This window comes from Aulonocara stuartgranti (assembly GCF_965226115.1).
Source record: "Aulonocara stuartgranti genome assembly, chromosome: 18".
Classification (NCBI taxonomy): Eukaryota; Metazoa; Chordata; class Actinopteri; order Cichliformes; family Cichlidae; genus Aulonocara; species Aulonocara stuartgranti.
In genome coordinates this window covers 30,411,614-30,426,356 of record NC_138954.1, presented here as the reverse complement: position 1 = coordinate 30,426,356, position 14,743 = coordinate 30,411,614, and the positions used below count along the sequence as shown (strand labels likewise).

The 14,743-nt window shown below is 41.6% G+C and overlaps 1 protein-coding gene across 4 annotated transcripts in view; it reads right to left on the bottom strand.

Moving 5' to 3' along the window:
* Positions 1–7,551: 7,551 nt before the first annotated feature.
* ctnnd2b (catenin (cadherin-associated protein), delta 2b) overlaps positions 7,552–14,743 on the bottom strand; it is a 191,990-nt gene continuing 184,798 nt past the window's right edge. For all 4 annotated transcript variants that reach the window (XM_082512621.1, XM_082512623.1, XM_082512622.1 and 1 more), the window contains exons 23-25: positions 13,883–14,011; positions 12,134–12,210; positions 7,552–10,248 (exon numbers count right to left, since the gene is read on the bottom strand). In XM_082512621.1, coding sequence (XP_082368747.1) covers positions 9,985–10,248; positions 12,134–12,210; positions 13,883–14,011 — 470 coding nt within the window. In that variant the 3' untranslated portion in view covers positions 7,552–9,984. The remainder of the gene's footprint in view (positions 10,249–12,133; positions 12,211–13,882; positions 14,012–14,743) is intronic.

Here is a 14,743-nt window from a genome sequence, read left to right as displayed (position 1 = left end):
CAGCCAGTTGGAGGGATTTTAACAGGATGGAGAGAAGAGCTCCGACGCGGCCAAATGATGATTGGTGACTGGCTGTCACAGATGATAGCTGCAGACAAGGACAGCTGAACATTCAGGAGGAAGCCAGCAAGCCATTTTACATCAATACATAGTACAACAGGAATTTTCATGGAAGTGGAGAGCTTACGAGCAGTTCTTGATAGCTGAGCTGAGAAGCCAGCTCACGCAGGCTTTGTGAGGGCTTTGTGGAGAATTTGAAAGGCAGCGCCAAAAATAAACAGCTTAGTGCTAGGACTGTGACTTGTTGACTTCACAAAAAACACACCATGAGAAACATACACTGTCGTCTCGAACCCTGTGCATGAGATGAAGCACGTGTCCCAATTGTTCTGAACAAACATTAAAACATTTTAAACTTGCCAGCTCCATACTTTAAGGTCTGCGTGATGTCTGACTGCGCCCATGTGCAGGCAAATGTAGAGGATTCACTGTGTGCAAATCATTCCTGCTGCCTCCTGCATCATCTATTGGCCATCTAAACCAGATTATCCATTATTGAGAACATGTCAGAAAGGGCATCTTCAATTTTTGGCTAATGTTGAGGACGTGTTTACTGTCAGGTACTGTATAGATCCAGTGCTCTGTGAGTACTGGTGATGGTGTGAAAGTCATCCTTAGCTCTTCCAGTGCAATGCTTCAATATTTTGGCTAATTTTGCTCCAGAATGGTCATAATACAAAAAAACATTTACATGTGCTTATATATAATACGAATATATGTGTTGTGTTACTATAAAGAAAAGTCTGAAGGAAAAAAAGATCAGATATGGTATTATAGTGGAATTAGGACACTCTATGTATAAAAAGCAGCCTTATTTCTGTGTGGAGTTTGCATGTTTTCCCCGTGTTTGCACGGATTCTCTCCGGGAACTCTGGCTTCCTCCCACAGCCCAAAGACATGCAGTTAGTGGGGTTAGGTTAATTGGAAACTCTAAATTGCCCATAGTTGTGAATGTGGGAGTGAATGTGAGCACGAATGGTTGTCTATGTCTATGTGTTACTCTGCAACAGACTGGCGATCTGTCCAGGGTGTAGCCCACCTCTTGCCCTAAGACAGCTGGGATAGGCTCCAGTGTCCTCTGCAACCCTGAAAAGGATGAGCAGAAGCGATGGATGGATGGATGTGACCTTATTTGCCCACTAGTGGAAACCACTGAGAACTGCAACAAATGTACATTAAAGGTGTGCGGTGCCATTGTTTGTAGTTTCCCTAACCCTACCCTAGAAATATTCAAATATGAGTAGTTATTAGTGTATGCCAGAATTATTGTATGTGTTGATTTCCTAGCATTGCAATTAGATTATGCCACAGGGTTAAAGGAAAAGCCAACTATAAATATCCTAGTCAGGCGCTTCAGTGTGCCTTGTTATGGATTCCTCGAGTCTCGAAGTCTACTGGAGAGATGGAACAACACTCTTTCAAAAGATATTTCCTCATTTGCTGCTTTGATGATGGTGGAGGGCAGAGCTGGGTTGTGATCAGGTGACTGAAAATGATGTGAATTATTTTAGCAAACCTTTGTTGATGCAGTATTGTTATCCCGGAAGAGAATATTCCCATCAGGGTAGATAGAGCCACAAGACCACCAGATTTCCTCAGTGTTGTGGTTATAGCCTCAGTCACACTAGAGCAGTGGTTCCCAAGCTTTTTTTGCTAGGCCCCCCTGAAAAATCTTCGTGGACTGTTCGTCCGTGATTTGGAGAGCCCAGTGCGTGCTCCCGATGCAGGGAAAACCAATTCTGCAGGGGAGACCTACCTTGGCAGTTGTGCAGGTGAAACCAAAGGGAAGATATGCTTCACCATATTTTCTAGTCTTTGGCTTGGAAGGAAGTTGGTTTGGAAATATATTTGATGATGCTTCATCTCCTGCTTTGCGTTTGTGTGGGAGCCCTGTCAAAAACCTGTCCATTATGCTAGCAGTGTCCAAGCGTTCTTTTTTCTTTTTTTCATACCGCGGCGCGGTTCCCACACTTTGGGAACCTCTGCAATAGCGATAATGGGAAACCTTGTGACTAGGAAAGATTCAATTGAATGCTTTTTTCGCTCTCAGCAAACGATTGCAAAAAGTTGTAGTGATCGGATCTATCTCTGGATGGATCCTTCTAAATGGTTGCAACAATAATAGCTGCGCAATGGTCTCTAACCTGTGTAACTGGTTAGAGACCATAAAGGTCCCTTAATGTTTCATCTTTATTTATACACAGTCTTGTGAAAAAGTATTTTCCCCTTTTCTGATTTATTAGGGGTTTTTTTCCTTTGGAGGAATTTTTAATCAAATTGGAACTTTGATTATGTCACTCTAAAAAGTTCCTACTGTTTCTTTCTTTGATTTAGGGCTGGAGTTGCTTCTGTACTTTGGATCTTTGTCCTGTTTCATAACCTCAGTGTGTTTGAACTTCAGAGTACAAACTGATGGTCAGACATTTACCTTGGTAGAGAGCAGAATTCATGGTTCTGTTAGTAAGAGCAAGTTGTCCAGGTCCTGAATCGGCAAAGAACGTCCAGACCATCACACTAGCACCGCCGTGTTTGACTCTGTTCTTGTTATGAAATGCTGTGTTAGTTTTATGCCAGATATAACGGCACAAGGTTCCTCCATTCATGGATGGTTCTCGCTGTGGTTCACTGGAGTCCCAAAGCCTTAGAAATGCTTTGTAACGTTTCCAGACTGATAGATGGGAATGACTTTGTTTCTTTAGATCGTTGGACGATGTGTTGGTTTTTAAGAGTTTTTGCTAAAACATGTAAATGTGAAAACATTTTATATTTTAAAAAGGAAACCCTGTGTTCCGTTTTCTGTGTTTGAGGAAAGCAGCTACCAAGTCTTTAAGGTGAGGACTCAGATATTTTCTACTCTTGGCAAGAGAATCTGAGGACACTGTGAACCTACGTTCTGTACAGAGAAGGTCGAATCACACTGACCAAGACATCTTGTAAAGTGGACTTTGATTTATGCCTTTCAGTGGTTGATCTTGAAAATGCACAGGTCCTTGCAGCCAAAATATTAAATAAATAAACTATATGTTTAAGTCTGGCAGTGAGCCATGCAGAGCAGATTTATTATTGTCATGTACTGCTGCGGGCAGGACAAACTCTGCTAAATATACCTTTAATATTTAATCCAGGTTATTTGAGTAAGGATGTAAATTGGAGCCAGTAAAACATGAAACACCAAAGGGATGAATGAGCAGAGCACTTAAAAAAAATGTGCTTGGCATGTTGAAGGAAGGACTGAGCCACAATACTGAACAGTACCGGAGGCTGTTAAAGCCTCTCTCCATGGACCTTTTTAGTCTCTGCCAAAAGTTGGAAGTCATAACGAAAACCAATGATTTTGGTTTGAGGATACATCATTTTGACAGGGACCTGAAACAACACTTGAGAGTTATTTAGAAGCGGCAACATAAGCCTCTTGGACAAAGTGTAGATTCAGAGGACAAGTAAAAGCAAATCTAACAGGTCTGATGGAGATTCCGCAACTTTTCCTTGAATGATAACACTTTTTCCACCTTGGTTTGCTATTGCGCGTGTGTAACAAGTTTTCCTTTTGTTTATCTAACACACCATGTTCAACCAGAACATTTAAGCCATATTCAAAGCCTTGTTTGTGAATTGTAATGCCAGTTTTTGGACAGCGAAGGCTCTAACTGTATCCTTCTCTCAGTTGTTTGTTATTGAACACACACAAATCAACTGAAATGCTGACTTTGTGTGTGAAGCTAAGTAGCTACCTAGCAAACGACCCGTGTGGCTGGAAACTGAAAAGCTCTTTAAACCCTGGCTTCAAAGGTGAGGGCATCTCCATAGCCTTCTGTGGTAAAATAGCTAGCTTTACAGCATTAAATATGTGACATCACAGGGTTAGATGCATCTTTTATATACAGTCTTTGATGCTACTTATTTCATTTTTTTTAAAAAAGTATTTGATATCACAGCAGCACTTTTGCAATATTATTATTATTTCTTTTATTTGTTGCTACTAGCATGAAATTATTAGACTTGGTCGGATTCCCACACTTGATCATATACTCCGACCACAGAAAGAAACTGTTTGCGTGATACAGAAGCTCTTACATCAGCATCCAGACTCGGTGAAAAACTTACAGGACGTCCACTATTTATTTCTTGAGCTTCTCTCTCACTTTGCTCTGTACTCCGACAGTGTAGTCACACTCTCCCCCCCACACACAGCTCTCAGAGATGCTGTGCGTGTCTGTGGTGTGGCGATCCATCTGCAGAAAGTCATGCAGAACAGGCCTCGGAGACTAAAATGGCCGCCACCCTGACCTGTGGTGCAGTTTCTCTAATGACCACCAGAGAGCACTCATGACCCTTTACAGGCCAAAATAAAGTCATTGCATGGATGGACCTGCACACAGACCCACAGACACACACACAGAAACACGCACACACACACAGACCACTGGAAAACTCCATTGATTATGTCACATCAACATGTGTTGATCTTATCTAAGTAAAAATGGAAGAATTAAAGGTAAATAGCAAAGGCTACCGCCACCTTTTGTCCCGTGCCTAAATGATGAGCAGCATTTATGTTAATAGTCTCTACAATGTGCTATACCACACTGGTTAATTCTCCCAGTTTCTATTTGCGGTATCTTTAATACAACATGTGCACTCATCTAGTTTATTAGAGGCATCAAACTACTGCTAGTTAGACCCCGCCCCCTTTACTCACAGGGCAGTTTTTGTTCCCAGCTTCCACAAAATGCTGAAAACCTTCCTGTGAGTGAGATCTGGCTCCATGCTGACTGCCACATCACATCACTTCAGTAGATTTGTCAGTCAGACAGTCATGCTGCCAATTTCCTGTTCAGTGTCACCCCAAAGGTGCTCTGCTGGATTCAGACCAAACCTGCATCTGCAGGACTTTACATGAAGGTAGCATCTCTCTGGTTTCAGGGATTTTGTCTAGGATGGTGGAACACTGAGATAAAAGCTTTGTTTAAAATAAAACTCAAATGCATCCTCCAAAAAAAATAAAAAAATGCTAATTGGATTTGAAAATCCCAATAATTTTAGGACGACAACCACAAATGTCTCCAACAACTTCTGTTGTCTCATTTAGCGACTTGTTAGCAATAACATGTCCAGATTATGTGAAAACACATGAGCGTGATACTTGTATATTTAATGATGCAGGATAAAAGTAACCACAGACCATATTTTAGGCATCTAAGCCAAACCCCTGGAAGTGAAATGGACATTAATGACTTATTTCAGGGTTTTAGGACTCATTCCTGCAGCACTCTGTATGTCAGTGTTTAACAAAGCATGGTTGGATTCCTTTTCTTGCTTCCGTCTGCAGTGGGCTGAGGGACCACTGAATGACTTGTATTCTATTGTTAGTTTCACATAAGAATGCTTTCTGGCAACTAACCATGAGTGTGCACTGTCCCAGGACCAGGAAATATGTAAAAATAGTCCTTCCTTGGAGCTTAATGTGGTTGAAAGAGTTTGAGCATGGGACAAGAGTCTAAGTTAGGATCTTTTCATAAGTGGAGAACAAAAACAAACTATGAAGGACACAAATATCATATGTGAATGCACATAAGCATTTATGGTGTTGTGCAATAACTTTTGTATACTTGTGTAATCCTTGTTAAATGTTAAAGCTCCTGCTCTTTGTGGCATTATTTAAGGGGGAATGTATCCACAGAGTGACACATTTCACTTTGACTCACACATTTCTTGTGTTCTCTCTCTTTTTTAAATTTGAGCCAATCACACATCTGCTTTCCTAACTGCTTATTCACAGTGAGCTGGGGCCTATCCCAGCTGACACAGGGTGACAGGTGGGGTACACACTGGTCAGGTCACCAGTCAAACCACAGCTCGAGGCAGACAAACACACTCTCAAATCAATAAGTATGGCCAATTTAGAATCACCAGTTAATTGAACACGCACGTCCTTGGGAGGAGGCTGGACCCACACAGGAACAGATGTGTTGGAGAACTCTCAGTATAAGGGATAGGAGACAAAGGATAAAAATGCCGTACAGTCCTGCAAAGTAGGACATCTGGTTGACTTAGCAACTATAGAAATGTGTTTCCTGTGATGTGAATAATGTCTGACTCTAGCAAACACATTTCCGTCCTGTACTAAAAGAAGGGTGGGTAAAACTCCCTGGAAAGTGGGATGCCAAACAATAAAACCTAAGCTGTTCTGCAGACACAGCACACTGGAAAAAACACAGAATACCTTTTTTCCACTGATGTGGTGCCACAGCTGCTGATGGTACATTGCCAGCTCTGTCAGAGTGCCTCATGCAATCAAGCCTATATTTCAACAGGTTGGAGAGTATGTGGTAAAAAGTTAGGATAATTGTGATGGCCAAACCCGTGGCCACACTCTAAAGTCGGTAACTTTTGTATTTTCATTCTTCATTTTGAACATAGTAATACATTTTATACTTTGGATACATTTGTTCTATTTGTAAGCGCGCACATTTAGTTTACTTATGTATTCATACTACTTAATTTCTTTGCTTTCTGACTAACTTTTGTCTTTTTATTTCTTACCTGCCATCATCCCTGGGAGTTGCTGGACAAAAGATGGTAGCCAGGGTTTGAAACCATTAAATACAAAGGAAGATAATTGGACCACACCACCACTTCCTGCTGAAGGGGGGAATGTGTGTTTTCTTTACTTTAAAAACAAAGTATTTGTATTTAATTAAATATTTGAGTTTAGGGTTTAATGGGGTTTTTGATTTTCTTCTTTAGTGTTTAGTTTATTAACAAACCAGATTGTACTGCATCGTTTGTGATTTATGATTGTGTTTTGTTTGTTACCCCTCATGTGTCACAATGGTCTGATCAGCCATTATATATACCCTTGTATGTCATTTCATGTTTAGGTCAATTATGTATGTTTGGGCAGTCATTTGGTTTGTTAAGGTTGCAGTCTTTGCCTGAGTTCAGTTTTGTTTCTTTGACCTCTTTTATGAGCTCAACATTTATGTCTTGTAAATATAATTTTTGGGGGTTAAATAAATGGAAACTATATTTTTCTAATAATTCCTGGGCTCCTCCTGTTTTTCAACTCGGTCCATCACAATAATATAATGAGTAAGACAAACATGGGAGAATAGCATAGCGTGCTATTGGATCACTGTGGTATTGTGTCACTTCCTGTTCTTGTTTTTCTGCAGGTTAATCTGTGCAGCTCATTCAATTACAAGCCTTTATCTCGACCAGTCGTGGCAGATGGCCGCCCCTCCCTGAGCCTGGTTCTGCTGGAGGCTTCTTCCTGTTAAAAGGGTTTTTTTCCTTCCCACGAGTGCTTGTTCACAGGGGGGTCATCTAATAGCTGGCTTTTTCTCTTTATATCGCAGTCTTTACCTGCAATATGAATAAAACTGAATAGAATTGGAGAAAAGAGTCCTCAATTTTGCACCAGGAGTACTACTTCAGTCGTAAACAGCTTTGTTTTTGACACCAGAACAAACAAACTCTCAGAATCAGAGGTTCTTTGATGGTTCGTTTATATTTTTTGGAGCAGTTGCAGTCTGTTTGAGGCAATAGAAAGATTCACAATTTCTCTTTTTAAAACACATTTGGTCTAGCAAAAAAAAGGTCACCGACGTTATATCTCCATACAGGTCTCATAGTAAGTTTTCTCTGCCTAAGGATCACAAGGACATACATAACGTTCTCAGTTTCCAGATGCTTACTAACAAAAATACAGCACGTCTGCTTTCCATCCAGTGTGTGTTTGTGGTGGTGGGGCTGCTGCATTATGAGTGGCTTTATCAAGCATTGGAAGATGACCTCTAGGACTTCTAAACAGCAGTGAGTAGGGAGAACCAGGGTCTGGTGTCACCTTTTACAATTTAGCCTTCTTCACTTACAGAAAAAAACAGAAGAAAGAAAAGAAAAAAGATATTTCAGTTTGACAACAAAATGGGCATGCATTGACGGGTGCATGTTTTGGTATCTGAGACCAAATCATCTAAAAAGCAGAGGTGCACTGGTGACACACTCCAATGCATCAGTGCAGCACGATGGGTGGAGTCTGAAAACATCTTGTGCACAGACAGAATACAGACGTGTCGGAAATACTTCTCACGGATGTAGCACCTTTGCTAGACTGCCTCAGTGACGACGTGGATCCCTGGGCCCTGGTCTACTCTACTCCACATAGCAACAACATTACTACACAAAGTCGACAATTTTAGTGTGCTGACCAGAAAATTAACTGTGAACAAAATTCCTACATGTAGCTGTTTTTTTTAAAATTCTTTTAAACAAGTCTTTTTTTCCATAATGTTGCTGCTATAAGTGACATCCACATCTGCACATAAAAAGTATATATTTATATTTATATAATATATATCCGTACTCTATTAACAGTTGTTGTCTACCATGAAGTTAGAATTGCCAACCATCTCTCAGAAAAGTTTTTTCTTTTTTTGTACTTCAAACATGAATTAATTTACAACACAGAAATCAACTAATTTTGTACAGCTCTGGAGGAAGTGAGGCTCCACAGTCCCTCCGCGATTTTCCTTTTTCTCTTCTTCTTCTTCTTTTTTTTTCTTGTTACGATTTTACTCGGGAGTTTCGGTGCAGTTCGACGGTTTTCATCCCAGTAAAACACAGTTTAGAAAAACCAAAGCATTTACAAAGTGGCATCGTTAGAACGGCGAGGATGTTCAGCTGAAAACCTTCAGCTTAACTTGGACCCTTGAATGCACCGTCAACACTCCCCTTTCAGCTGAGGGGAAGTATCCCTCGTTTGGCACGGTTATATACATGATGAACACAGGTCACTCAAAGGAGGGGGGTAAAAGCAGGGGAATGGTGTGGAGAAGATGCAACGCTAGCCTAAAAAAGCCCAAAAAACAACCTTTCTTTAGCAGTTCTGGCAGCTGTACTAACTGTAGGGCAGTGGAAAGGAGCACCGTGACCTTGCAATTCATATCCAGTGTTTCACATTAGCAACATCCATGATATGAGTTCTGAAAGTCTGTGTGTGTTTGGGTAAGGGGGCGTACTTGGTGAGGAGGTGAGTCGGAACCAGTGGCAAAAGGCCTGACATGACACAGAAAATAGTGCAATGTACAGTACGCAATGCATCTCCGTAAATGTACAGTGTACATCAAATACTATACAATCAGAATTAAAAAAGTAGAAACACAAAAAAAAGTGTTACAAATGACCAAAAGTCTTTCTTGCCCAGAGAATACGTCACGCTGAAGCCACAGACAGAAAGAAAAGTTTTGTGTGACAGACGTCCTATGTGTCCTACAGTTCTTGTGCTTCACTTTACTAAAACCCATGGATGCTATACCACATATTTACAGATTCCTCTTGGGGTATCTCTGACTCGCTGCAAAACATCTCATCCTCAAGTCCACCAATCCACGTTTATCTTTCATCGTCCTTCTTCATCGCAAAACCGTTTGCCAACTTTTGCTCTCGCGCTTCCCTTTCATGTCCCGACTCTCTTCTCTCTCTCCGGGTTAGTCTCTGATTGACATTCTGTATCCAGAGGCCTACAAGAAGCGGGCGCTCTTTCTGTCTGGTGAACCTTCTCTACCACTTGTTGATCACAAACGAAACACAGAAAGAAAATGTGTCGGTCAGTTTGGTTGGTGGTGTGCATGCACATGCTTGGCCACTCCTCCATTTGCTTCTGGTCCTCTCCTTCCTCTCAGAGATGTCCCTGAAAGGAGTGAAATGTCTATCAAGCTTTCTGCCCGCGTCTCCTTTCATGCGCTCCATCCTCCCCCTTCATCATCCTGCTATCTATGATGCTACTCAGGAACTACAGGGGAGGATGGGGAGGGAGGAAGGGAACCTGTCCTTTCATCTTCTTTCACTCCACCTTTAAGCCACCCCCCCTTCACTTCCGGGTTTTCTTTTATCCGTACTCTCCTCCTCCTCCCTCATCTCCCCTTACACCCAGGAATCTGGTGAGGCTGGGTAGTGGCTGGTCTCGTAGTTGAGCTCGCTGTAGGGCCGCGAGGCTGAGTAGAAGTCTACATAGTTGCCGGTGGACTTGAGGCCCTGCAGGTGCATGTTAAGGTCACCCTGCGGGGGACGCCCTCCAGCATGAACCTGGTTCTCGTAGCAGGCCTGATCCTCGTAGTTGCTGCTGTCAGGTGGAGGAGGATTTTGGAAAGGGGGGTAGGGTTCTGATGGCAAGCCTTGAGAAGATACCTAGAAAGAAGGAGAGCACAATCATTACAAATGACCACTCATGATTGGTCCAAGTCACCACAAGTGAGAGTGAGGGGAGTACTGGGAACCATGAGGTTTCTCATGTGACACTGCACATTGCTATAGAGTCGTCCACCATATTGGATGTGATACAATACAAAGCTTCCAAGCGATTGCTTTGGTTGCTAGCAGATGTCTACTACAAACTACTAGATGAGTAGCAGTAAAATCTGAAAAGGTGTGACACAAACAGGAAATGGAGATGTTCACCTTCAAGTTAAAAGCTGTGCCTTAGGGCTCACATTTCAAAAGTTGGAACTTTAACTTTGAAGGCAAATTTCCAATTTGTGTTGCACTTTTTACAGTTTCACTCCAGCTCAGAGAGCAGCTGGCCAGTATTTATACACAAGTCCATCACTTCTATTCAAACTACCACCGCAACAATATGCTTGTGACCAAACCAACCACGAGGAGCTTTTTTTCCATAGCAACAGGTAGTTGACAGATGGTCATGCATCCGTCTTTAAGCGTTTGATTGGGACCCTGTTCACTTGATTCTACGTAGTCACTATTATTGTCAATGCCATGTCCAAATAAGGTAGCATCACATGGTTAGTGGTCACATGTCTGCAAAACCTCAATAAAACTGAGTTCTGACATTCCTTCATCAAAGTGGGTGATGGGTAGCGATTAGCTTTTACCGGCAACACCATCCAACCAAAGACTAGACTGTGAGAATAACTGGAATTCACGGGTGTATTGCCATAGTGCTTAAACAGCATTCTTTATAGGTTTACAGTGACCTTTTAGGACGTCATAGTGTCTTTATAGTATCACTATTAAAGCCTTTACGATTCAGTTTCACTGTGATATTTCCTATTCACCTAGAACTATACAGCAGATCTTCCTCTTAAAGGTGAGATGAGTCATAAAGAATTGAATAAAGCTAGCAGCGCAGCATGGAAATATTAATGCTTTCTAGTCTATCAGATGCTGAGTGTTGTGGGTTTTCAAACATTTCCTCAGTGAAATCAGGGCATCTTAAACTATTGAGTTCAAATATAATCACTAACCTGTCTTTGGTGTTTTTATTTTTTCCTCTCTCTTTACACTTTACTCTTTACATCTTATTTTTATTCACACCTGCTTCTTGTAGTGTTAGTAATTCATTTCATGAAGGAAGGAACCTTCTGAGTTTATAGTGGACATGTATAATGGCTAATTTACACTATGAAGCCCTGCTCCCAAAAAATGACATAGATTTACCGCTGTGCCATCTTGTGCCAGTACAGAACGTGATTTCACTGGGTAGGGTGGTTGGTGATAAGAGATAGCATAAACAAATGTAAGTCTAAATAGTAACAATAACTCAGTGGAAAAAAAGTCCTCCACACTGTCTTCATTCATAAAAGCCTTACATTATTTTTCAGTTTCAGTGCAGCTGGCCAAACAACAAGAAACAACAGCAACAAACACTTACTGCTAAAGAGACAGAGTGACAGTGGACGGTATATCCTTGCTTTTTCAACATAAAACTCATTTTTGCAGATAGGGGCAGTTCAAAGTGACCCCCTTATATTGCTTTTTAGTTTCAGTGCCCTTGTTTTCTACTGAGTTATCAATTGTGTCACTAGTTTGCTAACATAAACTAATGTAAGTCTATTAGCCACAACCAGCCAACCAACCCAGTGATGATTATGCTAAACATGTTCTAAAAACGTTAAGCCGCACAGTGTTAAACCTATGTTAGTTTTTGAGAGCAGGGCTCCATGATGTAAATTAGCCTTTAATGCTGGTGTGTCAGCTAGAGGTAACAAGTCACCTTTAGCATGTACATGAAACCTGATTATGGAATGTGTTTCCTAAAGAAAGGGACTTTTCATACCTGATTATACTTCAGGTCATCAGTTGGGGACACATACGCTCCTCTGTGTAGTGTTGAAGACCCACCGGAGATTTGACCTGCAGACACAGTGAGGATGAGTTCATGCTCTAAATCGTTTACTCAGTTTTTATAATTAAAGTAATCAAATGGGAGTAGGCTGTCAGTGGTATCAGCTGGACACCTGCTGCATTAACATTAATGAAGAGGATGATGAATGGTGATTAAGGAGAGCTTGGATTTTTTTGTTTCCCATGTAACAACTGCTCTTGGTGTGAACTCTCTCCAAGGATAGACCGCATACAACAATGAAACCCTCGCTGAAACCCAGGATGTTGACAACAAGATTAAAGCTCTGTGCTGATGGTGATGTTGGAAGAAAAACGCTGCTGATAATGAAAAGTTCCTTATAAGATATGATGGTGCAACAGCCTAAGGCCTTCCAATGGGAAGATTGGTGTTAGAGGCCAGAGGCCAGAATTGACTTAGCTCAATGGACCAGAGAGAAAACACAGACACAGCTTTCAGGTGTGCAAAGTGAGCAGACAGCAGAGGTCAGTGGTCTCAGATGCTAGTTGGGTAGTCATAAAACGATTCATTGATAAGTGGCTGCTCATGTGAGTCTGCAGTGTCTCTAGGTTTCTCAGTCAAAGCCACCCTTCACCTGACACATCCAATTTCAAAGCACTAACATAGCACAGGTAGAAATACTAGCTTGAGGACTCATAAAGGGACTTCACTGACCAGTTGGTCATGTCACTGTGGCTACATCCATCTTTTATATACAGCCTATGCATATAATCAGGGGTGCACATAAGTGGTCCGCAGGTGTGCATTCGCTGTCAAAATAAAAGACGCACACCAGATAAGAAGTTGCAACGTGCGTTTGCGTACATATAAAAGGCAGTGTTTTTGTCCACTAGAGTGGGATTTTCACGGCATATTCTGCACCACATCTCTGTGCGTTCATCATTTGTTTGAAGCCAGCTCACCTCCTGCAACCACTTTTCCGAGAATACGCGCTTCTTTTGTGGTTCGGACTCCTTCTGACATTTCTTTGGGGGTGGAGGAACACCAAAGTAATTGCTTAAAGGAGCTTCTTTGACATCTTTAAGAGTTCTAAACAAATGTCTGTCCTCCTCCAGAAAATCTTATATACGCAAACGCGCGTTGCAACTTCTTATCTGGTGTGCGTCTTTTATTTTGACAGCGAATGCACACCTGCGGACCACTTATGTGCATCCCTGCATATAAGAAGGTTTATGGTTGGAGTGGCTTAAAATGGAAAGATTTAGTCTAATTTATTGGTGTCTGTTTGTCCAGACAATTTTTATAGAGAAATTTGAAGCTGCTGCTAGCAGTCTGTTAGCTAACCAGCTAACTAACTAACCAGCATCTCTAAGACTCTCACACTAACTAGCTACATCTTGATTAAATGTATTTTGAGTCACCTGTGATGTTTTTGCACAATGTCAGCTTTAACACAATAACAACAACCTACTGAACAAAAAAGACATAACAAGTGTGATGTAATAAGCACTGACAGGTGGATTTATCTTTGGGCAAAGCTAAACTACAAAAATGAAAGTGGTTTTAACCTTTTCACTCTCTCTCGGGATAAAAATAAATAGTTTCCCATGAAACGATTCCTTTCATATCTCTTAACGCACACTCCTTTATACTAAAACCATCACCTCTGCTGGAAACAGCTTTATGTGTGTTTGTGACAAATGTGCAGTTTGGAATTCCTACCCGCCATGGCGTCTTTCCGGGATGTGTGCTCGCCCTTGCTGCTATGGTAACTGGCATTGCCAGTTGACTCGTAGTCTGACTTTCTCTCCTTCAATGCCATCATCTCCCTGGGGGACGCAGGAGCACTCGCTACATACACACACACACATTAGATCAGTCAACACATTATCAATACAGATCAGGAAGAAACTACAGAAGGGAGGACAAGTGTTTGCAACACAGTCGAATCCTTTCAGAGCAACGTGAACTTGTTCAACACTCTGAGCTCTTGCATTTACCTGCCAATGAAAGCAAAGAAGTCTGTGGCTTCACTGTATGCATTACTTGCTCTAACCATCACTCTGGAATGAGTTAAAAACAGGGGTACTGGGAGCAGCTTTGACTGTGGCTCTGTGGGTTTGGACCATTTTCCACAAATCTTTAGCTTTTTGACCAGGCTGTGATTCAAAGAGGTAAATACTGAGTCATCCCTCCTCCCTATGTCGGCTTTAGTCTATCCTCTCTGTTCTTCTTCTTATCCTCTTGCTGCCTGACTGCAAGCCCCTCCTATATATTCTCACCATTTCAGACTCCCATTGGCTTATTAAGTTCTCTTGTTGTTGGTGACCTGAAAACCTTTTTGTACCCAACAGGCATCCTGGAAGTATCAGAAGAAATATAAACACCCACAGTCCGAAAAAAGAGAAGGGGATGATGGGATCAGTGACGGTGACAATAAGTTGGATCTGGTAAGCCATGTCGGCAATTGATTTGGTGCCATATGGTTTGCTCTGATCTACAAATCACATAGAAGCTGCTGGTTATGACGCCTGTTTGTGTTACTGTGCCTGTTTCTTTGCCTGTTATAATCCATTTAGTATT